Consider the following 26,083-nt stretch of genomic DNA (forward strand, 5'->3'; position numbering starts at 1 on the left):
TCCAAAGAGACATGGACTGATAAACGGTTTACCACCACTAGGAATTAGTTAAAAAGTATTTGTTGAGAATCCAGCCTCAAGTGTTACATTCCTCATATCTTCCTAGAATAAACTTTTAAGGAATAGGAAGGGGAAAAAAAAAGACAAGAAATCGTTAAATATTGACAACCATAAAATAAGGTTCTGGGTCAACTTTTCCTGCTTTCTTATTTAACAATGTTTCATGTAAAAGATTATTTTTTTTATTAGAAGAAATTCTGGATTGAGAGGAGAGGTAGCTGACCTTTGGCTTGCCCCCAGCTGTACATTATTGCTTCAGAGCAGATGCTGTGGATCTGTTTAAATCTGCTCTTACATAAACTTACTTTTTTTAGTTGGCTTATTTTTTTTGTTCTATGTGTAATATCCCTTATGAAAAGGAAATAAGAAAAAATATAGCGAGACTTTTAACAATTTTGTTACCTGAAAAGTTTCTGGAAGACTTAGAAGAATGGATCTGTAACATTTTTAAAACTACATATTTCAAAGTAATACTATAGACCAATAAAGAGCTCATTTAAATCAAATCAAGGAGGACAGGGTAATCATCTGTTCTGAACTATTACTTAAGTTAGACCACATGACCTTCCTGGACAAAATTTACCCTCAAATTCCCTAACTGCAGTTGAACAAGAATGCTATTTTCCCACTTCAAATTCCTGCTATATTAGATTCCTGGTTGTACAGAGGCATCTCATTTTGACTGGAATTTTTGTTCTGTATCCGAAAAGCTTCCTCATAAGAGAGCCACCCAAAGATGATGCATTTGATGGTGTTCCTGTGAAAACGTTAACCAAGAAGTTCTCATCGGTCTTCATTGACATTCAAGATCAAGACACCTAAATTCAGGTACCTTCATGTGTGAAGTGTCTAGGGCGCAAGTGGAGTCAGTGGAGATGCAGGCAAGGCAGGCAATGGAGCCTAGAGAGATTTCACCAAGCAGTCATCAACAGTCTGCTCCAGGACCTCTGAGCTCTATTGATTGCATTGACCATGATGGCTGCAGCAGGAGCATGGTCACCCAGCACATACGCAGAGGCCTAATTTCAGGTGTCAGTCTCTACTTGAGCTCTACATACAGTGCATTGAAATAGAAAACTAGTAATGTTTTTGTTACTCAAATTACAAGAAATGTGCTTTAAGAGACATCTTGATAAATACAGATATATTCTTCAAGGCTGATCCCCATGGAGCAGAATTTCAGCTTGTCAAAATTAAATTATTAGTTCCTGCTAATCCTTACCTGAAGCCCCTGCAAAAGTTAAATAAAATGAGAAATGAAATTTAATGAAGTCATGCAAGAAAATACAACTTGATAATTTGAATAACGTTCTCAATACAGCAAAATCACTATCACAAGAAGTAGTTGTCTGGCTACAGAACAACAGGCCATGCTAAAGAAATAGCATGTACACACTAAAAAGCACAGAAAGGAGCCTTTGCTGTAAGAATGAAGATAACTCACCTGAGTAGCTTCATCTTCATCTCCAGGAGTTTTGTTACTTCACACCCTAGCTCCCTTCCTCCAGACAAGGCCTTTGAGGCTTACTATGCTGGGACACTAGTGCAACATTAACCCTTGCAGATATCTGAAAGCTGCTATGTGCACAGGCACATTTCTCTATATCATTAAAACCAGCACCAACACCAACCTACCACTGATCTAAGCCAGTCTCAATGTATCGCACAGGATGAACAGTGATCTGCTATTGAACAGGCATAAATAGAATTTAAGTTTTAAAAATCTTAAACTAACCGTAAATATTTTTCTGGAGGTAAAACATCCCTCATACCCACCATGGACATTCTGGAGCAGGGCCAGCAAAGGGCCACAAAGATGATTAAGAGCTTGGAGCATCTGACAGGCAAGGAGAGACAGAGAAAGCTGGGAATGTTCAGCCTGGAAATGAGAAGGCTTGGGAGGATCTTATCAGTGTTTGTAGATAACTGGTGAAGGGGGACATATAAAGAAGATGGGACAGACTCTTCTCAGTGGCATACAGTGAACAGAGAAGAGGCAACTGGCACAACTGAAATACAAGAAATTCCATGTAAAATAACACACACCACCACCACCACCCCGCAGTGAAGGTGACTGAACACTGCAACAGGTTCCCCAAAGATCTTCACCCTTGGATACACTCAAAACTTGACTGGACAGAGTCCTGGGTAATGTGCTCTAGGTGACCCTGCTTGAGCAGGGGGGTTGGACTAGCTCCAGAGATGCCTTCCTACCTCAATGATGCTGCAATTCTACAGTGTCCATACCAAAAAAAAATAAAAAAATAAAAAAAAAATAATAAAAAGACTGATCTCACATTTGTGGTGCAAAATGACACTGTTTTAGATCAAAGCAAAGCATGCAATTGAAAAAATTTTAGATTTAAGAATAGATTTTAGATTTTTATAACAAGACATTAATATCTGTTGATGCACTGTCCTTTTTGTGGATTTTATTTAGATTTTCATATGTGCAATAAGCTGTCCCCAGAGTATATCAAGTGAGTCAGAAATTTTTGTTTCTATTTCCATTATAATTTGAAATTTTTGAAGTATGCTTCAAAAGTTCTAAACTCTGCTAACTTTCAAGTTTTAAAGAAGTTAAAAATGCAGCTTTATGACATATTTTAGCCTTAAATATAAGCTGCTTCAATGCAATAGTTTGAAATGTTTTCAGTTTCTGAATGGTGGTACACTTATAATTGCTCTTTTTTAATGTGTATATTAGATATAACCAGTGATGATGCATAAACAAACTGCTGCAATAAACCCAGAGCTTAAAAGCAGTCAAGCTCCTCTGCAGTGTGGAAGCATGAGTCCTCATATAATGACAGGTGAATGACATTTTAAACTAAAAGCAATTTTGAAAATTTTTTAAAAATGCACACTAGCAACATTAAAATAATTTTGTATTTGAGAGTAGATGAGGATAATAACATGAAAAAGCCTACCGCTTTTAAAGCTATTTCTCACTGTACACAAGCTTTCCTTTAATTCAAAAGGAGAGTTTCAGAAGGCCCTAAGGCCCTACACTGGATGAAATAAAGCACCTAATGCAAATATTCTCATCAGTATATTGAATGAATCACCAGTAGAATTTAAAATAGAATTAAAATTACATAAGTAATCCTCCTTTATATGTGTAGTTTCACAATGCCTACAGTTCATGTTTTATACATAGAAGAAATACTTTCAGATTACTCTAGTTACCTAAAGTGTTGAGTATATGTAAACAGCATATAAGAGTATACTAACTTTGTGTAAATCAAGATTTTATGGTTTATTGCATTTGTTTACAATTGAGGGAGTGGGAGGTTGGTGTAGCTCAACCTGAAACCATTAGACATAACTACATAGCTTCTTCCAAAATTCAGAACTTTTATCGCACAGTGATCAATTCCATACATTCATCTTCTGTAGCTCTCAATTCCAGTTTTTCAGTTTGTAAGTACCAACACTACTGAAAAAGTTCAAGTTCAAACACACCTACACAGACAAACTAGACAAAATACTGTAGATAAGGCTACTCATTTCTTATAAATTTGTTGAAAGAAACCAGGCACAGAGAACTTTGGAACACACAATACTGAAAGCCACCTATGATAATCTTGGCAGGTTAGGTGTTTGCAAATTCCACAATTAGGCATTCATCCCTATAGCTTTAAAAATGAACATACAGATTTTATATTTCCTCAGCACTTCAAGTAAATTGTACCTTAAACACAGTGGTTCTAAAACTGTACCGTATTTATCAGAATAAGTCTATAGATGAGCTAAGTGCCACCATATCCTATTCAAGTGTGCGCTTTGCTTCACAACAGAGCTGACTGCTCAAAGGCCAGTCTCACAACAGTGGAAAAACATGCACAACTGAACTGAGAGCAGGCAACAGCAGGGCACTTAGGTACAGCATAGAGGTTCACCATGGAGTATGACAGTCAAAAGTACTGGTCACAACAGTCAGAGAACCAGTACTTACACACATAAGTTAAGGAAAACTGCATTATCAGACTGTACTTTTTACATGAAGTCTAAGTGCAAACTTTTGGGGATATTCCCAATTTGCCAGTAAGTTCTAAAGAACATAACCTTTAAAGATGCATAATTCTGCACATTCAATTTCACATTAAATCACAAAATAAGCATTTGCTTTTCAACCACCTGTGAATTTAACAGAAAAAAAAGAAAACTCCTACTTAAAACTTAAGATAAGCAAATGCATTTCCAATCTACAGCTTCATGTAACATTACTAATAATAGGGCTTGTTAAAGAAATTTTCTCAAAACATACATACAATATATACTGCAAGTAATGGACACAGTGGGCAAGTTATTTCCATTCTCTCTACCAAATGTCTACAGATTATGTGCAGTTTTTTAATGCTGATGGTAAATTTACAAGAATTCCTGCTCTTCCAGTCCAGTTCTACCTGTATCGAGAAATAAACCTTCAGAAGTGCACATATAATGTGGACTGTGAACAGTGAAAGTTAGTGCTTGTTCCACATAGGTGTTGCTATAGGTCCCTGTGAAGCCCTTTCAACAGTCACAAATTCGTCAGGGTTGTCAAAAGCTTCATAATGGATTAATAAATCTTGAATAGCACACTCCTCAATCTGGAAAGAAGAAAGAAAAAAGAAAGAAAAAAAAAAGCATATTTCAGTGCCAGATCTACACTTACACCAATAAGACAGTTATAAACAGGCTTTAGTGGCCCTGAATGTATCTGCTACAGACTGCCTGATCAGGAAATTGATGAGGCCTTCTTCAGACAACTGGAAGCAGCATCATGTTCACAGGCCCTGGACCTCATGAGGGACTTGAACCATCCTGGAATCTGGTGGAAGGGCAACGCAGTAGGCACAAGCAATCCAAGAGCTTTCTAGAGTGCATTGATGATAGCTTCCTGACACAGGTGATCAAGGAGCTGACAAGCAGAGATGCTCTGATGGACCTGACACTCACAAAGAAGAACTGGTTTGCAATGTGAAGGTCAGGAACAGCCTTCGCTGCCCATAAGATGGTAGAGTTCTGGATCCCAAGAGAAGGGAAGAAAACAAAAGGCAGAATCACAACTCTAGACTTCAAGAGAACAGACTACAGCTTTTTTGGTGATCTGCTTGGAAGACTTTGATGATATGATATGGCCATGGAGAGAAGAGGGGTCTCGAGGAGAGCTGGTTGATTTCAAGGATACCTCCTCCAAGCTCAAGAACGGTCCATCCTGACAAGCAGGAAGTCAAGCAAGAGTGGCAGGAGGCCTGCATGGATAAACAAGTTGCTCCTGACTAAACTCAGACACACAAAGGAAGCATAAGAGGTAGAAACACGGACAGGTGACCTGGGAGAAAAACAGAGACACCGTCTGAACATGCAAGAACGCTGTCAGGAAAGTCAAGACGAGGGACAAAATGGGCAATAAGAAAGGCTTCTACAGGTACGAAAGCAGCAAAAGAAAGACTATAGAAAATGTGGGCCCACTACTGAACAACAAAGGACATGGAAAAGGCTGAGGTACCCAATGCCTTCTTTGCCTCTGTCTTTACTGGCAAGACTGGCCTTCAGGAATCCCAGGCAGGGACCAGTGGGAAAGTCTGAAGCAAGGATGACTCACCCTCAGTGGAGGAGGATCAGGTTAGGAGACATATAAACAAACTGAACATGCACAAGTCCATGGGACCTGACAGGATGCACCCATGAATGCTGAAGGAGCTGGCCAACACCATTACAAGGCCACAATCGATAATATTTGAACAGTCACAGTGATCCAGAGAGGTTCCTGAGGACTGGAAGAAAGCAAATGTCATCCCTGTCTCCAGAAGGGCAAGAAGATCCAGGAAATGACAGGCTGGTCGGCCTCACCTCAATGTCTGGGAAAGTGAAGGACCAACTAATCCTGCAAGTCATTTCCAAACATATGAAGGACAGGAAAGAGATCAGGAGTAGCTGGTGTGGATTTGTGAAGTGGAAAATGGTGCTTAACCAGCCTAATAGCCTTCTACAATAAGATGACTTGTTTAGTGGATGAGAGGAGAGTGGTGGATGTTATCTTGACTTTCATATGGCTTTCAACACCATCTCCCACAACATTCTCATAGACAAGCTGATGAAGTATGGGCTAGGTAAGTGGACAGTGAGGTGGACTGAAAATTGGCTGAACTGTTGAGCTCAAAGAGTTATGATCAGCAGTACAAAGTGCAGCAGCAGGTCAGTCATTAGTACAGACCCCAGTGATTGATACTGAGGCCAATACTGTTTAACAGCTTCATTAATGACCTAGATGATGGGACATAGTTCACGCTCAGCAAGTTTGCCAACAATACAAAATTGGAAAGAGTAGCTGATACACCAGAGGGTTGCACTGTCATTCAGAGGGACCTTAACAGGCTGGAGAAAGGCCACCAGGACAGGCTGGGGGCTGACCAGTTGGAGAGCAGTTTGGCAGAGAAGGCCCTGGGAGTCCTGGTAGACAACAATCTGAATACAAACCAGCAACATGCCCTTGCAGCAAAGAAGGCCAACAGCATTCTGGACAGCACGAGGGACAGCACTGACAGCAGGTGGAGGGAGGTGATCCTTCCCCTCTGCTCAGCCTTGGTGAGGCCACATCTGGAGTGCTGGGTCCAGTCATGGACTCTCCAGTACAAGAGAGACATGGACATACTGCACTGAGTCCAGCGAAGGACCACAAAGATGATTAAAAGCTTGGATCATCTGACAGACAGGGAGACGCTGAGAGAGCTTGGATTTTTAGCCTGGAGAAGAGAAGGCTCAAGGAGGATCTCATAAACGTGTATAAATGCCTGATGAGAGGGAATAAAGACAGGGCTGGACTCTTCTTAGTGATATACAGCGTCGTGACAAGAGGCAAAAGGCACAAACTGAAATACAGGCAATTCCATTTAAAATAAGAGACCCCCCAAAAAAAGTCTTTTTTAGCATGAGAGTGGTCAATACTGGAGCAGGTTGCCCAGAGAGGCAGTGGAGTCTCCATCCTTGGAGATATTCAAAACCCAGCTGGATACAGTGCTGTTGTTGACCTGCTCTGAACAAGGGGGTTGGGCCAGGTGATCTCCAGAGGTCCTTTCCTACTTCAACTATTTTGTGATTCTGTTAATATATTAGTCATGGACTCAGTAGTCAATTTGATTTTAATACAGACCCTTACCTTACCAAACAGTAATGTGAAGTTATTGTTAAATTATATTTTATACCATTATGTAAATGACACTTAGTATATCAATACATAACTGATCCTAAAAACTGATCTTTGAAATCTTTGAAACAGCCCCTGAAAACTCCTTGCACTGCTTTCCAGCTGTAGTAACTCAGCACTTTACCTGGATCAAAGCCAAAGGCTTTTCTCTGCTCCTAATAAGAGCAGCTTCTTGCTGGAGCTCTTCCTCTACAATAGCTGCAAACATGACAGGTGCTATTACTGGAGAGCTAGTCAGGGATGTTGCTAACCAAGGACTGCAAAAAAGTAAATGACATCATGAGGTAACATCAAGAACAAGGTCAGCACAAGACAAAACAAGATCCAAAATCTAAGTCAGTGTGTCAAACTTACTTATGACTCTCCAGCTGTGGAGAATCCAGAACATGGTCTTCCAGGCCTGGATTACTTCTGGTTGTACATCTGGAAAAAAAGGTAGGAAGGAAGGAAAGTGAAAGTCACTGACAAAGTGCTCTGCTGGATCATACCATGAATTACAAATTCACAGTAGCCATTTACAAATGTGTGTGTGGAAGGGGTTCTCCCAGAAGATAGGCAAAGGATTTGATGCTGAATTTCGCTCCCTCTGTCATACTGTGGTTGCAGGAGACACACTGATGCCGATTTCTGACAACTAGAACTTTCATTGATTTTCAGCTCAGGCATTAACTTTTTTAAAGTTAATTAATTAATTTTTCCTAATATCTGAGCCTTTAGCAAAGTTTTTTGTTTTTATTTAAAGAGGTTTTTTTAACGTATATAATACTCAACTGAGTTATGCATGACAGCATAAACTATAAATATCTTTGCAATTAATATGAAAAGAATGTGGCTTCAAGATAAGAAAACTGCCTTGTATTCCAAGTAAACATTTCAGGTAAAAGAGCCATTCGTTTGCTGCTACAATAACGGTACTAATAAATTATTTTCTCAAGTGTAAGTCAGCTTTTTAAGCCCATAAATTATGAACTTTCAGTACACATCCTGCAAGGACCTCCCACATTCAGAAGAATAGCATAACATTAGAATTGATGCAATTGAAAAAAGAATCCTCATAAATACCAGTAAAGAGTTCTCAACAGCAAGACATTTTATTCTGTTGCAAAATGTTAACCTGTCTACAACAGGAAGACACATTTGGTATATTTGAGCCATAAGTATATTTGTCAGGAAAAATCCTTCACAAATAGGAAGATAGAGACCTATTTTTGTTACGTCCTACTTTGGCAACATGCAATTTCTAGAGCCCTAGAGGAGTGTTAGATCATATGACGAAATGCTAACAAAGTTTTTTGAATTAGTCTATGATATTGTAAAAAACAAACAAACAAACAAAAAAACCCACCACACCTCTAACAGTGTTCGTATTTCAATGAATAAGTCTCCATTTCTTTAACTTTTCAGTAATCCTCTAAAGTGGCCACAAAGTGTTGGATATGACAAAAAAATCTACAGAAAGCTGTCTAATAAGAGAATTCCAATAACTGCTAAGCTCTATGCCTGGAATTTTTTCCCCTGAACACAACTCCAAGGACAACAAGAACCATCATTCCTACTGCTAAGTGATGAGGGCAAGATTTCAAAAAATATGAACAGGAGCATCCATCATCAAAAATGACATTCAGATGAATCACGCCCAGCTTTTTGCAATAAAACATGTATTTGCCCACCAAACAGCCAACTACTCAAGGAACAGAAATAAAACAAACGTTAACTGCTTCGGAAAAAAAAATATTATTTTTATTTATTTATATATATATTTATATATATATATATATATATATATATAAATAAGTAAGTGTGTGTGCATATATATATATGCACCAACAGCCGCCAGGGATAATAGTGGACATTAAAAGAGGCTACCTAAGGTGTCACTCCCTTGGATCAAACCCAGTAGATCTACCTTCTGCAAGGTTATATTGTTTCCATGTTTCCACTGAAAAAGCACAGTTCACTAAATATGACTAAATGACTAAATATGATCTCTTGCCTCCATTTGCAATAATGCTGACCATATCAAACACTGGCAGGACAGCCAGTGGGATAGTCCATGGAGTGCAAGCGGGGAGAAGAGGAAAAAAAAGTGTGGTACACTCCAAACTGGAAATCTCCGAGTAACCACCATTCCATAGTTTTGAAAGAACTGACACATGAAGCAACAGCTCCATGCAGGGCTCGTCAAGTCTGCAGTACCATGCTGCATATTGAGTGTTGCTGTATACATATATAGCTGTATACAGCTCTAGTTCTGTTAGTTTGACCTCATTAATATGCAAAGCTTTTTCCATAGGTGTTTAAGGAAAGAATAGTTCAAAAGAAAAAACAAATAAATAAAAAAGGAAGTAGAACACCACTATCTTGATTTTTTTTTTTTTTCCTATTTCACCTTTGGTAAAGTATTCCATAAGACACCAGTCAAGTGCCATGTAATTTTTATTTTAAAGAATAAGTTAACACACATAAAAAGTGAGTATAAAATCAGGTAGGAAAGGGATGGTAATTTTTGTTAAAAAATGTTTAATTAAAAGAAAAATCTTAAAGTTAATGACGGTAGGCACAAGAAGCAACCCAGAAGACACAAAATAGGTGCTATTAATTTAGCAAAGGATAATAACCAGTATGACTGTGGAATAAAGCAACCGGAAAGGAAGCTCAGAAGCATAAAACATAAGGTTGTGTGAAATGAAGCTAATAACAACAGTAAGCTCACAGTGTCTCAGCTGGAAGAGAAAGAGGAGAATCCAGGGTGCACTAATCATAGCAACAAATCAGAAGTATGTTGCTTGGAAAGAACTCCAAAAAACAAACAAATTTGACTCAAAAATACACTGGGCAATTTATTTCTGTTTTAAACAAATACTTCTGCCAACACATACCACGCTGGACAAAACCCATGTGGAAGAGCTTTCAGTTTTGGTCTCTTAGGTTCAAGGAAGAATAATTTACGTGGCACAGATGTAGAGAAAATTAACTGGAATTGACTCTTCCACTGCTCATCTTCTGTTAGCAGACTAAAATTTGGCTATAATCTTGCAAAGGAAGGAAGGAAGGAAGCGGGGATATGACTGCACTCCATAGACACATCTAGTGGTTGTTGTAGAGCCACTACAGAAATGACATGCCTGTGTCAAAGGACAGTGTTGCCACAAAAATATAATTTACTAAAACAAAACTGGAAGTTTCTAACTTTCGTTGTGAATGAGGCTTTATGGCCTCATATGACCTGATGACAGTTATAGGACTTGCTTCAAATCTGCTCTAGGTAAAAGACGGTATCTGGACTCATTTCTGATACTCATGAACAGTCTCTTCAATGCACAAGAAGAGTCCATTCCAACATGCCTGGAGTCAAGCACTCATACAGAAGGCCAGTACGGATGAACAGGGAACACCAGCTCAGACACAGAAACAAAGGCATATAGACAGTAGAAGCAGGGGCAGGCTATGAAGGAGGAATATAAAAATACTGTTTAAGTGCACAAGGATACAGTTATGACAGCCAAAGCTCAGCTGGAGTCGAAACAGGGGAAGGATATTCAAGGCAAGAAGGGCTTCCTTATTAGCAACACCAAAAAAGTTAAGGAAAACAGGGACCCACTGCTCAATGGGAGGTTCCTGATGATGAGAAAAAGGAAAACGTTGCAACCATTTTCAAGAAGAACTATAGTCTCACTTCACTCGCCAGGAAGGCTGAGAAGCAAATCCTTCCAGAGGTCACTTCTGAGCACATGAAGGACAAGATGAATGGGAACAGCCAGTATGGATTTATCACTCAGGGCAAATTATTTCTGACCAGCTCAATTGTTTTTTTTTTATGATCATATGTCTGGCTCTGTGGACATCTGGAGAGCAGTGGATGTCATTTTCCTTGGCTTTAGCAAGACCTTTGATATGGTCTGTCATTGTATCCGTATATTCCATCTGGAAGATATGAACTGAGTAAGTGGACTAGAAGATGAGTAGAAAATGGGCTGACTGCTGGGCTCAGAAGGTTGTAACCAGGAGTACAAAGTCCAGCTGGTACCAGTTACTAGTGGTGATACTGGGACCAATACTGTTTAATGTCTTCACTGATTGTCTGGATGGTAGGACAGAGTGTACTCTCAGCAAGGTCATAGATGAACAGGGGGGGGGGGGGGTGAGCAGGACCTAGACAGACTGGAGAAACAGGCAGAGAGGAACTCATGAAATTGAAAAGACAAGTGCAAAGTCCTGTATCTGGAAGAGAATAACCCCATGCACCAGCACAGACAGAGGCCTGACTGGCTAGAAAGCAGCTCTGCAGAGAGGGACCTGGAGGTCCAGATAGACAACTAGTGGAAGATGAGTCAGCAGTGTGCCCTGGCAGCAACTGCACTGTATTTAAAAGAGTGTAGCCAGACGGTCAAGGGAAGTGATTCTTCCCCTCTATTCTGCACTTGTGAGTCTACTTACAGAGCATTGTGTTCAGTTTGAGGCTCCTCAGTATACAAAAGACCCTGTCATAATAGAACGAGTCCAGAAGGGGACCAGCAAGATTAGGGGCTGGAGTGCATGACATAAAGAACAGCTGAAAGAACTGTTTGCTAAAACCTAAGAAAAGAAGGCAAAAGGGAGATCTTATTGCTGCCTTCAGCTAACTAATGGGAGGGTGCAGAAAACATGCAACAAGAATCTTCTTAGGAGTGCACAGTGACAGAATAAGGAATAAACCATGGAAGAGGTTCCCAGACAAGTTGGGGTATCTCCATCCTTGGAAATACAACTCTAGTAGACAAGGCCCTGTGCAACCTGATCTAGTTGCACCTGCTTCAAGCAGAAGGCTGAACTAGAAGACCACCAAAGGTCCCTTCATACCTCGATTATTCTATGATTTCAACAGCAGGGGACTACTTTTAGGAGGAAGCCTAGATAAATCAGTTTCCAGCTTCTATCACATGCACTTGGGGGGGGGGGGGGAAACACGCAAGCAAGAAAAGAAAAAAGATAGTAAGATAAAAAAATCAGGAAAGAACCAAAGAAAAAGAAGGAAGGAGAAAAGGAGATGAAGGAGCTTTTTATTGGGGCAGAGGGGATGGACACGTTAAGCGCATGTTTGTACAACTTACTAAATGCCCTTATTCTGGTGTCATCTCCCAGATTTACCTCTTCTTCCACCTGCTCTTATAATGCCTACCTCCATGCACACTTGACAGTAATCCCTACCTGCCTGCCCCATTTGACAGCTCCTGCCTGCCCCATTTGACAGCTCCTGCCTGCCCCATTTGACAGCTCCTGCCTGCCCCATTTGACAGCTACTCCCTGCCCCATTTGACAGCTACTCCATCCTTCCCACTCACAATCCAAAGAATTCACAGCACAACCATACAAACTAGTTCAAATAGATTTTTTTTACACTTAATAAACCTGTTCCAGAACAGATAAAAGTTCTTCCAAAGTAAGACTTCTTTTTAAAAAACATAATTAACAGTTCCAGTGTCACAGCACACTCTAGTGATCAGTTAAAAGATAAGTTTAAGCGCCTGTGTCATCTCCCTCAACTTAAGTATGGCTTTTAAATGTAGTAAGCAATTCAACTATTTTGAAGCTCTTTGTGCATATTTACGTCTGTGTTTCTTGCTAGTAACACGCTTAGTCCAGATAGTAAATCAACTGCACATATTGCAACATGCTAGACTAATTCCTCAGCTAGCATCAAAATAATTAAGAGAAATGGAACAGAGGGAAAAGGGAAGCTGAGATATACAAAAAAATGGAAAAAGCCTCAAAAATATAGAACTTGTAAGCCTTGAAAATTAAAGACTGATGTAGAGACACAAGTGGTTCTGCATGGAAACAAACTGGCTCTCTACTGAACCAGCCTGATTAACTCAGTTGGCTGAACTTGCCCTGACTCCTGCACAGCCACTGAGGTGTCTCAGCACTCAACTCCCCAGTGTTCCTTGAGGATTTGCTCATTTGAAGCCAGTTCAGGTCTGGTACCTCCCTGATCTAATGACTCCTCAGAAAGAAAACACAAAGCCTCGTCTCCTGCAGAACCTCTTGGGTTTTGCTGTACTGTTTGAGTCATGTACTACTTATTAGCTCAATATTAGCCATGCCAGAACTAGGCCATTCCAATGTGAAGCCACAAAGACATGTTTCCACTAAGACTCCTCCGTGCTCCCTGGAGCAACACAGTGAAGACAACCCAGGCTGCCACAACAAAGTTAAGCCATGCCAGGCCTACATTATTGGCTGGGACTAGGAGCTATAAGCTATACATGCACAGCTGCACAGCTTAACTCCCAAGGCTGAGCTGACCCTGGAAACAATGTAGCCACATCCACATAGCCCAGCTTTTCAGCTAATTTGCGGAGGAACTGAATCCAGTTCACATCTTTGTATTCATGGCATATAGTTAATCAACAGAAAGTTTCAGGGTTGCAGACAACTGGAAGGTGACAACGTATGGAAGAGTGTTTACACAACCACACAAAAATCCCATCCAGAGACTACTGAAATAAAGAACATAGGTTTACAAAAAGTGTCAGTTTAATTATTGCACAATTTATACAAAGAAAGAAGAGAAAGCAGGAACGCCAGCCATGTAAGTATCTTCAGTGTCCCATCAGTAAGTCTGACATCAGAAGATCAGGATCCCTTATGCTCTACACACATTCAATTTCCTTTTCATAGAAAGGAGGAGAAAAGGCTGTGGATAATTAGTCTTCCCCAAAATAGACCATGAATGCTGCAGTCAATATCAGCACCTACTGTGACAGGAACTGTACAGTCAAAGAATAAAATTACCTCAAACTAGACACTAAGCTCCTAACTTTCTAATGGATGAACCAGTCATCTGAACTCTTTACAGCTAATAGACTGAAATAAGCACCTTCAGAGACGATCCATAACAACCTGAAATAGCTTGGGAAGTGCCCTCTTTTCCCACTGACTATAGTCAGTCTAGTCATCTAGGCTCCCAGTATCTTAACATACCATTTTCAGACAGCTAGCTTATTAGGCCGGGATTCAGCTCAAAGAATCAACTTTGAGAGACTTCCGACTGGCCAGATGGCACAGACTAGACAGGGAGAAAAGCAAAAGGAAAGAAAGTGACTTTATGAAGGTCACAGTGCAGGCCTGACAAAGCTAGAAGTAGCATCCAATACAAGTTCCCTTATCACCAGGCCATACTGTCTTTCATATGAAAAGCTTTAATTTCATTACTAGCAGAATAATAATACCTAGTTTTCCATAGCTTTGTGCTTCATGGCCCTACCTCTCCACTCACAACCACCTCAGCTTTCTCTTTCTGTTCCTGATGAATGCCCCTCCCTCACACACACACTCTCCAAGTCTTCTTCTCCCTCTCCTCTGCCTCCACCCCCCGCAGAAACCACACATCTCTTCTCCCCTCACTTTGTTCTTTATCTACCAACAGGATAAAACACCATTCAGTTTTAGAGAAATGCTGGCCAGTTTCTACATAAGGCAAGCAACCAAGAGGAAGGCCCAGCAGAACTGTCTTTTCCTTACAGGGTGGACTATTTTTGGAGGGGGAGGGAATAGCGGTTCTCATGAAACACTGGGAGATAATTGGTGTCAAGGCCCTCTGTTCACCAGCAGGCTCTGCAAACTTCCCACTTTCCCAGGGCTTGGCAGCCCATGGTCAAGCACAGCTCTGACACAGTGCAGCTGTGTAACCTGGGGTCAGGCTGCTGTGAAGAGTTAAGTTGTGAGAAAGCGCCGTGAGAAGGCTCATTTGTGAGAAAGAGCTGTGAGAAGGCTCACGGGGGGCTCCCTCATCTTTGCTGACAAGCTGCATTTAAGCTCCGGCCCTCAGCCTTAGGCCTTGCTTGAGCTACGCTGCAGCTGTATCTGGGCCCGGCCTTGCTGATCCTGACTCCCCCCCCCCCGACTTCCAGGTTTGACCATGGCCAGCCCTGCCTTGTCACCATGGGCTTGTCTAGCAGTCCTTGACTGTGACTCACCCCGGCTGCCGTCACGGAGCCTGCCCTGCTCACCTCGCTCAGCACTGTGGGACTGTGCACTTGTCAGCAAGGCCACTGTCCTGCTTGTCCTGCTGTCACCCTCTGCTCCCGGCTCCCCTGCCATCACAGGCCAGCAGCCTGCGCTGCTCCCACACAGCGGTAGGCAAGATCTTAAGGCCCTCTGTGTCTTACATAAGTTGGAAATGCATAGTGCTCAAAACTCCTGATGACAGGGGAGAGATGCAGGTAGGCGGACAACTCAGTCACACAAACCTTTAGAAATAAGGCTGAGGTTTCCTTCCTCAAAACTTAGGACTTAAATTATTTTATCCCAAAATGAAGGGTTTTTTGGAGGTAGCAAGAGGGTGCAGGGCTAAAACAATTTAACTGAAGAGCAATGTATGTCTAGTTATTAGACCATGATAATTTACATGCACCTCAGAACATGCTATTTTTGTCCTTAGAATTACAAACACTTCCCTTGTAATTACAAACACTAATTTTTAAGCAATGCATCAATAGTTCAGTAAGCCCTCTTAATTGTTGAGGTAAAATTTTTAATGGATCAATCAGCTCATAAGAAAGCTTAGATTAGAAAGTGCCAGAACTGTGTTTGAATAAACTGATTTTATGCTTCCGGTGGTCACACAGAAATACTCCTAAGCAAACTCAGATTCACATATGTCATACCTAAATGGTACAGAATATCTAATTTCTACAGAGGTTAGATAATCTAGGTATAACCATTTTTAGATATACATATATGCGTGTATACATACCTACATACACACACACACACACACACACACACACACACACACACACACACTCAGATACAAGCACTTCAAACAAAACACCATTGGGAGCATTAAATTACTTCTATCTTCATTTTTAATAATCTCCTATTTGTAGTAGTATTTATTCATAAATCCTGTTAACAGAGCCACTAAAATAATACTCACAGGATTTAAAAAAAAAAAAAAAAACAGACATTCATCTTTTCTTCAGCAGAATTTTTTAAATTATTGTGGTTCTTGTAGAACTGTCAATCACTAAAGAAAAAAATTATTATACACAATTAGGAAAAGCTCTCTTACCTTATGGGGTTGTGGATAGGTGGATCTTCAGTTCCTTTATATCCAGCTCTTTTGATACCAGTACCTGGTGAATTACTCGCACATTTTCCTTCTTCTGTTACAAGATTGCGGAATGACTTTGGCAAAGGAATATGTAATGAAGATGCCCTTATAAAAACAAAAGCAAAACAGAAGGCCATTCATTTTATACTTGCATTTTCCAAAATTCCATTCTATTCCACATTTCAGATAGTAGCAAGGATCTTTTGAGTTAGAAAATACAGTATTATTTAGCTTTTGTATCTCACCATTATACCTGCTAGTCCCCATCTGCTAAAAGAACTCACTTTAGGTCAAATGGGTAAACATCAGATAATTTCAGCTCTCTGAGATTAAGTATGCATATTTGGCTATGTTAGAATTAATAGACACAGCTGTTCGACTTCTGAAATTTAGGTCCTGTTTAAGACATGATGGCAGCCTAGGATGCACAGGATGAGAGACTCTTGAAGACAGACTTCATTTTGTATTTTTCAATAGCAAGCAGGGCAACTCCTAGTTTCACTCCAAGTTTCAATACTATCCCCACCCTATTCATAGGTTGTACTGCTGCAAATATTCTCTGTAAAATAAGTATCTGTGAGAACAGAAAAATAAATAGTATGGAATTTCATTAGGAGGAAAAAAGTTCTCCCTCTTTCCTCCCTCTAGTCTATTCTTTAAAAAATAAAAAATAAAAAAAAAGCATTTTATTTTCATAGACACCCTGTCTCAGACAAGCTACATCTTCCCTAAAAGCATTAATCTTTGAAAAGTGTCCAGATAAATTGCACAACGCTCTAATTCTTTTGCTGAAAATGTTACAGCATGCCATCATGCAAGTCAAGTATACCTGAGCCTCTTTCCTGAAGATACCGAATTCCCTGAACCTGCTGGAGGCTCTCTAAATCCCTTACTCCACTGTGAAATCTGTGAAACTGTCCAATGAGCTTCCTTTTGTTTTACTTGCATAAGTATAATGTGCACTGCTACTGAACTAGAACCTGCACATTATCTTTCAAAAATAAAACAGCTCCAAGTATGAAAATATAGCCATTTAGAATGATAGCTATTCTCAACACATTTTGATCCAAAAGCTTTTTTGCTTACAACAATCAAGAAAATTACCACCAGTTTCTCCACTCCCCCATCAAGATATTGGGTACAGTTCTTCAGATATTTGCATATATTTAACTTTACTAACCACAACAGTCCCACTCATTTCAAAGAGCTATTCGCAAAACATCAAACACACAAAATAAGTATAAGAACAGATCTGCCCATTGTCTACACAAAGAAATAACAGATCAATTGTAAATACTATTGATGTAAAACAAGCTGCCTATACAATGCTTACTGTCTACGCAACTACGATAAGGAGGGGAGCATCCAAACTGAAGACTTTCAAGCTACCTTTATCTGCCACACAAATTAGGATAGCAAACATAATGAAATTTCAATTTTTTGCTTTGCGGGAGAGCTCTAAAATGCTGCAACAAAAGCATCCAAACACCATACATGAAGCCTTATGCCAGACCACTGGCCTTAAGTTTCTCGTATACTGCATGAGCAATTCAAAAGGAATAAAAAGCAGAACAGGAATCTTCTAGAAGCAGAGGCTTGGGAGTTGTTCTGCACATCCCCTATTCCCACTGCCATCTGGCATACAAGAGTCTGGGCAAGTGTTTGGCCAGAACTTCCCCAAGCTTTTACTATTCCCTGTTGGCATATGGCACCCTTGGGATCTGCTGTCAGAGAATCCTCTTCTGCTAAGTAGCCTACCCATTGTCATTCAAACTTCCGTACTGCAATCACATCCTGCTGCAACATAGCACAAAAAACAATCTGTTGTTCCCAACTTGTGGGCCTACACAATGCAATGCTGACAGCTTAAAATGTTTTTCACCAATATGATTTTTCCACTCAAAATTTAAGTTGTCTCATGTAGCATTATTTCTACCTAAATGCTGACAAACTGAAGACCTAGATGTTAAAATACACAAGTATCATATATATTGTTAATTCTCAAGAGAGAAACTTTAACCTGCTTTATTCCTCTGTTCTTGAAAGGCCATAGGCTCTCCTGAATAACAAACAGAATAACAACAGGATCAAGACAGGTTTGGAAAACTAATAAGGTTAGTATCTGTCTCTTTTCTTGCATGACATGCTCTCGAAGTATTCCCAGTGTGAATTTTTTTTCCTCCTTCCTTCCACCATTCTTAAAAGGATGTAGTGTAGCTTCAGTCCCGCCTCCCCCAACGATGAAATTGGAGGTTTCTTTTGGCAGAAAAGATAGAGCATGTTGTATGATGTACTTTGTCTTTCAGTCAACCAAAAAAGAGTCGGAAGGTCCCACACCCGTCTGGCAAGTGTTCTTGCTGCACATCCAAGATGAATATCTTATTTCACTGGAACACAAGTTCTATGTTTTTCAATATATTGCATGCATGGAAAGCTCAATCTGTTGCCAGAAGCACTCTAACAGTCCATTTTAAATTTACAGAATAGAACTTTGCAAATATGATATTCGAGCAGATGAGTACTTATCATTCTACTTTATATACAAAAATGAGTGCAGACAGCTAGCAGAAGCAATCGAACAATTTATGGCTTGCCTAAAACAGCTTAAGGTTCATTTAACAAATGCTCTTTACCAACAGCTAGGCAAAATTTGAAATATTTGCATACTCCTCACTGATTCTTCGCTTGAACTCTTGGGCCATCACCATTTTCCGGATTAGCAGCCAGAGGAAGGCTGCAGAGGAACATTTAGAATCATGTGTGACCACAAGAACATTAAACTGGATTCTATCCTCCAAAAGTATACATTGGCCTTCACTTAAGATTGTCTATATAGCACAGTAGAGCCCTGCTACTTTCAAAAACCATTTAATCAGAACCTTAAGGATACACTACATTTTCTAGAGTTATCTAAGCAAATTCCAAATAAGTCCACACTAGCTTTTAAAGTACAAGCAACCGTTCATAAGCAATTAGTAGTTTAAAATTAAACTACATTCAATTGGTAGAGAGAGTAGGTGAATAGTATGAAAAGTCAACCTATTCAGATATCAAACTAAGGAAGTTACGCTCTCTGTGCATTTTTTAATGCCCTTTAGCAGAGCTGCTCTTCCTATTCCCAGTATCCAGAAGTAAGTTATCTAACTTGAGGCATCTAAGCTCATGTGCTTAAGTCAATTTAGGACAGATACTTGCCCTAAAAAGCCACTTATCTTAAACTCAAAAACAGGCCTTCAGGAACCAAAACCAACCTATTGCACAAGTCTGAATAAGTAGATAAGCTACACAATGTCCTGCAAAGCCTAATTCAGGCTTCGTTGTATTTAAAAGTTGTTTATGGAGGTTGGAGACACCCACAGGTACATCTTCCTGTAGAGGAGCCCTCTCATAGTCTTCTCTCAGCACCTGAGTTCTGAGGGAGACAAATACATAAACTGTAGCTTTAAGATGGTTAGCATAACAAAAAAGAAAGCTAACTGATAACATTTATAAGATGGCTAGTTCAAACTGCTCATGTAATGCCTAGACCAGCAATCACCAACACTGGCACCAGCCATGGTAGGCTTGGTTTGGGGAAGTTCCTTTGAAGACTCTAGAGAAGAGCCATTAGTGACTACGGATCAGAACGGAGAGACTGTGAACCGACACATGCAGGCCCTGGTCCAGCCCAGTAAAAGCACATCTGATCAGTGACAGCTACCCTCTTGCATCAGCACAGACACCTTTTCAAGCTATCAGTTGGGTAGTGAGCAGGATGACTACTTCTCTGCTATTGCAACACAGTCTCCAATGTATAAAAAGGTGGTGGTCTCATAACAACAGGTTAACTAGTGTGCGAATCAGCCCATGTGACTGTGTTCGTAAGACAGTATATTGTCATTGCAGGTGTTGGGTTACATGTTGTTTAGTGCATAACTATAACATTAGCAATAAGATTAAAAACAGTAGCTGGAATATTTTTTTTATGTAATAAGGGATAGTAAAACTCAATATTCCTTGTGTTGGTCACCATCTGATTCAACCGTCAGTGTCTCTGTGCAAATTTTTAAATCAAATCAAATCTATAGTTGCCCTGTGACACCTCCAGTAACTAAGCTAAATAATAAATTTGCTCCTTGACCTGCAATATCAAGTGAATCCTATGTAAAGGAAGTAATATGTTCTTTGGAGCACTCCAAGTGATCCATGTCAAGGATTCTGAAATTCATCCACTCATGAAAATTAGTTAAGACAAATCCTACGATGTGAGAAAACAGTTTGCTCCCATTGTAAATGTACCAGTTACAGTTCAGTTGTCAGAATGAGTTACTTTGAGGTTAAAGATTCAGACTCTACCTGTCTCTTCTTCAAGAGAAAAAAAATAGTCCACTTTGCCCAAGGTTACATCAGGATAACGTTTTTGGTGGGCCAAGGTGGGGTGGGGTGGGGGGGAAAGGAAGGCAAGCAGAGGCAGAGGGAACAAATAAGACCCTAAATTTTGGTACTAAGTGTGCACAGATGAAAGCAAATTGAGAAAGCAGATATCAAGTCCTGCTTGTATAGGCCAAAAATTCTGACTTTTCTTAGATTCACTTGAAATGTGTTGGATGCATTTTTAAAATTAGGTCATCTTAGGCAGTTAATTTTTGTAAATAACTGCTGTAGTAGCATAGGTCCATAGCTTGTAATTTGGACCCTGGAAACATATAACCAACTCTTTTAGTTATAATCAACCCATGATACACAAAAGTCTAGAGAGCAGATTTCTTGACCCTGCTCTCACTGATCTTTGGAGGAGTCCTCACCATCACTGCTTTTATCATTACTCAAAGGCCACTTCATGCCACACTACCTTGAATTCACCACACATTCATCCACTGCAGTATTTGTCATTCCAGAGCAGACTTGCATGATCTTTGAGATGCACTATAAAATAGTAAAGTCCTTTAACCGTAAGGCTGATTGTATGGTATGGTGTCACTAGAAAGTAAGCTTGTTCTAGTGTCATAACTTAAATACTGTATTTTGAAAATTTATACTTCAGAATCAATTATCATCTGGTTTATAACACACAGGTTTGGAATGATTACAACACTCACTCTCCTGTAGATTACTGATAAATATTTTGAACACCAACTCTATTTTACCATTGTTTATGTTCTGGGATATAACTGTTATTACAAAGGTCTTAAACTTGAATAAGATAATAGCATACCAACAGATCTATGTGAAATCTCTAATAAACCTAAGAGCGCTCCAAACTCAAGATGCTGATCCTATTGGTATTCATCCAACAATGAAAGATGAGATGACAGCAGAAATATAAAATGAAGCAGGTGGTTCTAGATGTTACCCTAAATCTTTGATGCCAAATGCCTCTCATGAAGCAATTACTGCCAGGAAGCAGTCCACCTTTTCTTAGCTAGCTAGCTGTTTACTTTTTTTTCCTCCCCTCTCTCTCTCCTCTCCATACATTCATTAAATCGCTACCAAGCTGTATGTTTTATTTAAATTTACAGGAGCACAGCAGAAAGGCAAAAACTCAAGCAGATGCATACTACACTTCTTTCAGAAAGGAGCAACCAATACATACAGAGGAACAAAGGAAGGAGGGACAAAAGAAACAAGAAGCTATAGCTCAGATCTTGGAAGATAGATTTAAAAATAGATACCTACCCTTTGAAAATAGACTATTTTATTTTGAAATCTATCCAAAACATAAGGAAAACTACTACATTAGCATTTAAAGCAACTAAGCTATCTAGAAAAGATTTCATTTAAAAATGGGGCTATTGTTGCAGATAAGTAGCAAGGTTTTCTTGAGGCACAAACAGGTAAGCTCTAGAGAGAGCAAAATGACTAAGATTCTCCTACAGTACCAATACACAAACAAGGTGCAACAAAAAGCTGGACCTTCCTGAATAGGGAAAGGCAAAGAACTGCTCTGTGTTTACCTCAAGTTAAGCTCAAGCATGTAGGTATTTATTTTGCAGTAACTAAAACACATTAAATTCACATAGCTTTACTTGGGGCAACTTGTCTTACTCCTCTATGCTTTCATCCAACACCAACGGTATTTGTGAAACAAAGTCTAAATCAGGACAGCACCTCATTACATTCATTGTTGTAAAGATAGTTCTTGAGCACATGATACATCCATTATTCTATCAGATATAGTGATATTAACTTTGACATTTAAATTGGGCATAATCAGCATTAAAAGACATTTTAAACACATCACACGCACACTCACCATAAGAATTCTTAATATTAGCATCCATCACTCCCCTCCAGCTAGCGACCCCTTAGCGTTCACACTTTGTTATCTATATTTTGGTCCGTACTTGCTCTACTCCAAAGTCATTTTGGCCATTCTCCCCCAGCTGTTCTCAAAACAGAGGAAAATAGCATACATAACATTTTTTAAGAAGTTCTGAAACTTTGTCAGGAATACATTATGTCCTAACATCTTCCTTTTCCTATACTTCACTTTGATGCTGTCCACAAATACCACATCACACACAGTCAAGGGCCAGACAGGATGATCTTCTGACTCACTATAGCAAAATTTTAAAGTGTTAAACTACAGCCACTACATTTCCTTCCCCCTTTGAACATCTAGTTTACTACCAAATGGAGACACAAATAGCTCAACACTAGTCTCTTGTAATGAACATAACCTAGGTTATTTTTATTTAAGAAACAGCTTCTGAGAAACTACTCAATGTGAAAACCCTCCACAGCAACAAAAGTGATAGCTGAATCATAACATACCATGCATTTCCTAGTTTTGCAACTTTCGTAGGTGTGGGTGGTGTGGTCATTACTGGAGCAGTCTCCACGCTGCTAGTTACTGATCCATTATCTTTTGCTGCCAGGGCAATCATCTTCCTTTGCTTCTGAGAAAGCCTGATTCCATGAGAAGCCATTCTGCTGTGAAGCGGTATTGCAAACACAGAAGATGTAAGAAGACCAGTGTCCTTTAAAACTACTCTCCTCTAATTTTGAAAATTAAACTGAGGAATATTTCTTCCCTAGATCAAGCTACTTATTGTTCAGAGTACCAAAAGGGTAATACGGGTAGGGCTTTTTCTTTTTTTTTTTTTTTTTTGGGGGGGGGAAGGTTGGGGGAGGCAGGGGGAATAAAAGGAGGATTCATGAATATCAGGAGGGGTAAAAAGAACAGCATTAAATAACTATTCATCACACAAATTCCTACGAATGAATGAAAACATGCAGAGTAGGAATCAAGTCTCCAGTAAAGATGGAATACCACCAGGTAAAGATTATATTCTGATTTTGTGACTTCTTAGAGACTGCCAGAAACCCAGCCCCCTTAAATGAAAAATACTTGTGCATAGGAAATATATACAATAGAATATAGCCTTTTTTAATATTTGTAGTAATTTGATTTCTAATTTATTTGGATTCTCCCACCTCAGCAGTTTGGTTCACAGCTTCTGAACCTATCCAAACAGCAACCCTTTATTGACCATTAAACAAAATGAACAAAAAATACCACAATTTCCTTCAATTTAATGTAAAGCACTTAAAAATGACAATAGGCATACATAATGTGTCTCTTGTGAAACAAAGTATTTGAGCTCAAAGCTTGTTGGAGGGCTCCAGGATTATTTCCTAGCTCTCCTTTCTAGCAGCATTACATTACAAAGATCACGCAAGTCACCTCTCCAGTCCTCTTCCATGCTTCTCCATTTAAGAAACACTAGGTTTAATCCACTGCCTCCTGAAAGCACACATTTCTCGCATGGTATTTGAGGCGCTTCTCAGAGCAAGAAGCACCCTTCCCTCTAACTGAGGAAGAATTATCAAACATGTCAACATCTGGGTGGTAGGGGAGGTCAAAGGACTTGAGCAAGAGAAACACTTCAGAATCAGTAACAGTACTGGTCCACAAGTAGTTTCCTAAGTGCTATGAACAAGAGTTAAATCTTTTTGGCTGGAAACATGAAAGCTCAACAGAGCAGACCACTGATATAACATACCAGTTTAGTAGTTTTCTTTCATATTCCTAATGATAAGGACATGCAATTGGCAAAGCAGGGTGAGAGTAACAGAAGGGATAAATTTTGAATGCTCACAGAAAAACATCATAATGAAGTAAACGAAGCTGTTGCAAAACAAAAAGGAAAACTTTTCTCCTGCTTGTTTTAAACTCTGAATTGTCTGAACCACTAAGATAATTCATAATAGCCTGCTCTATCACATTTTTCTTCTATAGAATTTTTTTTTTTTTTTTTTTTTTTTTTTTTTACCAACCCTGAATTTGTCTTTGGCATGGTTCCACATTTCTGCATATTTTCTTCAATTTCCATGATGGTTCTTAAATCCATAGCAGGAGGGCTGGCGGGACTAAATGAATAATAAAAAGTTACCTTACAAGGCACTCATTTTTACTTACACTCCACAGTTCCAACTTTCACTGAAATCCTCTAAATCATACATAAGATTGGTAAACAGAGGTATAATTTATGTCTGTTTCCTCAATTATGGCAAACCTCAAATAGAATGCTTCTGACAAAACTTTTATAAATATATACATATTTAAGAACACACTACAAAAATACTTTCAAGACTCATTACATTATGAAAAAAAAAGTGAACTCTGATTACTTTAAAAAAAGTTAGATACCCAAATCCAGGATACTTATTTAGTAGTCAACTGCTCATGTTAAGTATTAGAGGCTGGTTACAGCTGTTTCACAGAGGCTGAATTAGATCTTCCTTCGAAGAACAGGATTAATATTTCACATGGCAAGAATACCACCATTGGCAAAATTAGTAATTTTGCAACTAGTAATAGTCTCACAGTTGGAGAAACAGTTTCTTATTTGTAAATGACCTAGTTCTAAACTTTCACAGAAATGTAAGTGAATTAAATCCAGATATTTCTAAACTTTTGAAGACATCTGTAAATTAAGTTGTTACAACTAGACTCAAACGCAAACAGACTTTGAAACCAGCCATAAGCAGCACTGTCTGTCTGTTCGTTTGTCTCTCTTTCCCTCCATAAAACCAGCTGTCACAGGCTAACTAGTAAACTAACAAGTGGGAGGTCACACCAAACCCAATTATCACTGATCCTCAATAGTACCTCAACCGAATACACTGGAGTATTAATCCTTAAAATACTCTACACAACACTGCTGCCAGCTTTTCCTTGACATCATGCTAGTAGTACTAGAGAAAAAGAGGAAAGAGTACAGGGGGAACCTGTAAAAGCACAGAAACACTGTACCAAAGTTCTACAGTTTTATCTGTTCCCTTTCCATGTAATCCTCTAAAAATGCTCTGAAAGAACTGTAAGATAGCAGAGGAAGGTAGTCCTTCTTCCAACCACTACAAAGGCTAAAGAGTTGGTTGGGGGGACACATTACCATCTCCACACACTCTCCTATGTCTGCACAACTATGTGAAGGGACAACACACAGCTGGAATGGACCCTGCTTGCCAAATGAAATAGTTCAGAGTTAAGACTTAATTTTTACAACTGTATAACCTGTATTCACAAAGCTTATTAGCCACGAACCAAGAGAGGCTGGGAACAATCTGATAAATTATTGCTATACAATTCCCTAATCCTTAAATGCTCCTCTCTGGATCCTTTATAGGCAACCGTCAGAGGCAGAACACCAGGTAAGACAGACTTTCAGTCTAATACAGTATGCTGAGCTTATGTATGCAGATATTGCTAAAAATAAGAATCAATAATCCATTTATTACAGTATCAG

General features: G+C 39.4%; 1 protein-coding gene across 7 annotated transcripts in view; it reads right to left on the bottom strand.

Annotated features, from left to right (window-relative positions):
- Positions 1-3,294: 3,294 nt before the first annotated feature.
- Positions 3,295-26,083, bottom strand: part of IBTK (inhibitor of Bruton tyrosine kinase) — a 58,983-nt gene continuing 36,194 nt past the window's right edge. For 2 of the 7 annotated variants that reach the window (XM_026121055.2, XM_026121054.2), the window contains exons 24-29: positions 24,612-24,704; positions 23,106-23,264; positions 16,311-16,457; positions 7,610-7,678; positions 7,380-7,512; positions 3,295-4,655 (exon numbers count right to left, since the gene is read on the bottom strand). In XM_026121055.2, coding sequence (XP_025976840.2) covers positions 4,530-4,655; positions 7,380-7,512; positions 7,610-7,678; positions 16,311-16,457; positions 23,106-23,264; positions 24,612-24,704 — 727 coding nt within the window. In that variant the 3' untranslated portion in view covers positions 3,295-4,529. Of the gene's footprint in view, positions 4,656-7,379; positions 7,513-7,609; positions 7,679-16,310; positions 16,458-19,709; positions 19,765-22,584; positions 22,715-23,105; positions 23,265-24,611; positions 24,705-26,083 lie in introns of those variants that run through there. The other 5 variants (XM_026121056.2, XM_026121058.2, XM_026121057.2 and 2 more) reach the window with 5 other exon arrangements.

This window comes from Dromaius novaehollandiae, chromosome 3 (genome assembly GCF_036370855.1).
Source record: "Dromaius novaehollandiae isolate bDroNov1 chromosome 3, bDroNov1.hap1, whole genome shotgun sequence".
Lineage (NCBI taxonomy): Eukaryota > Metazoa > Chordata > Aves > Casuariiformes > Dromaiidae > Dromaius > Dromaius novaehollandiae.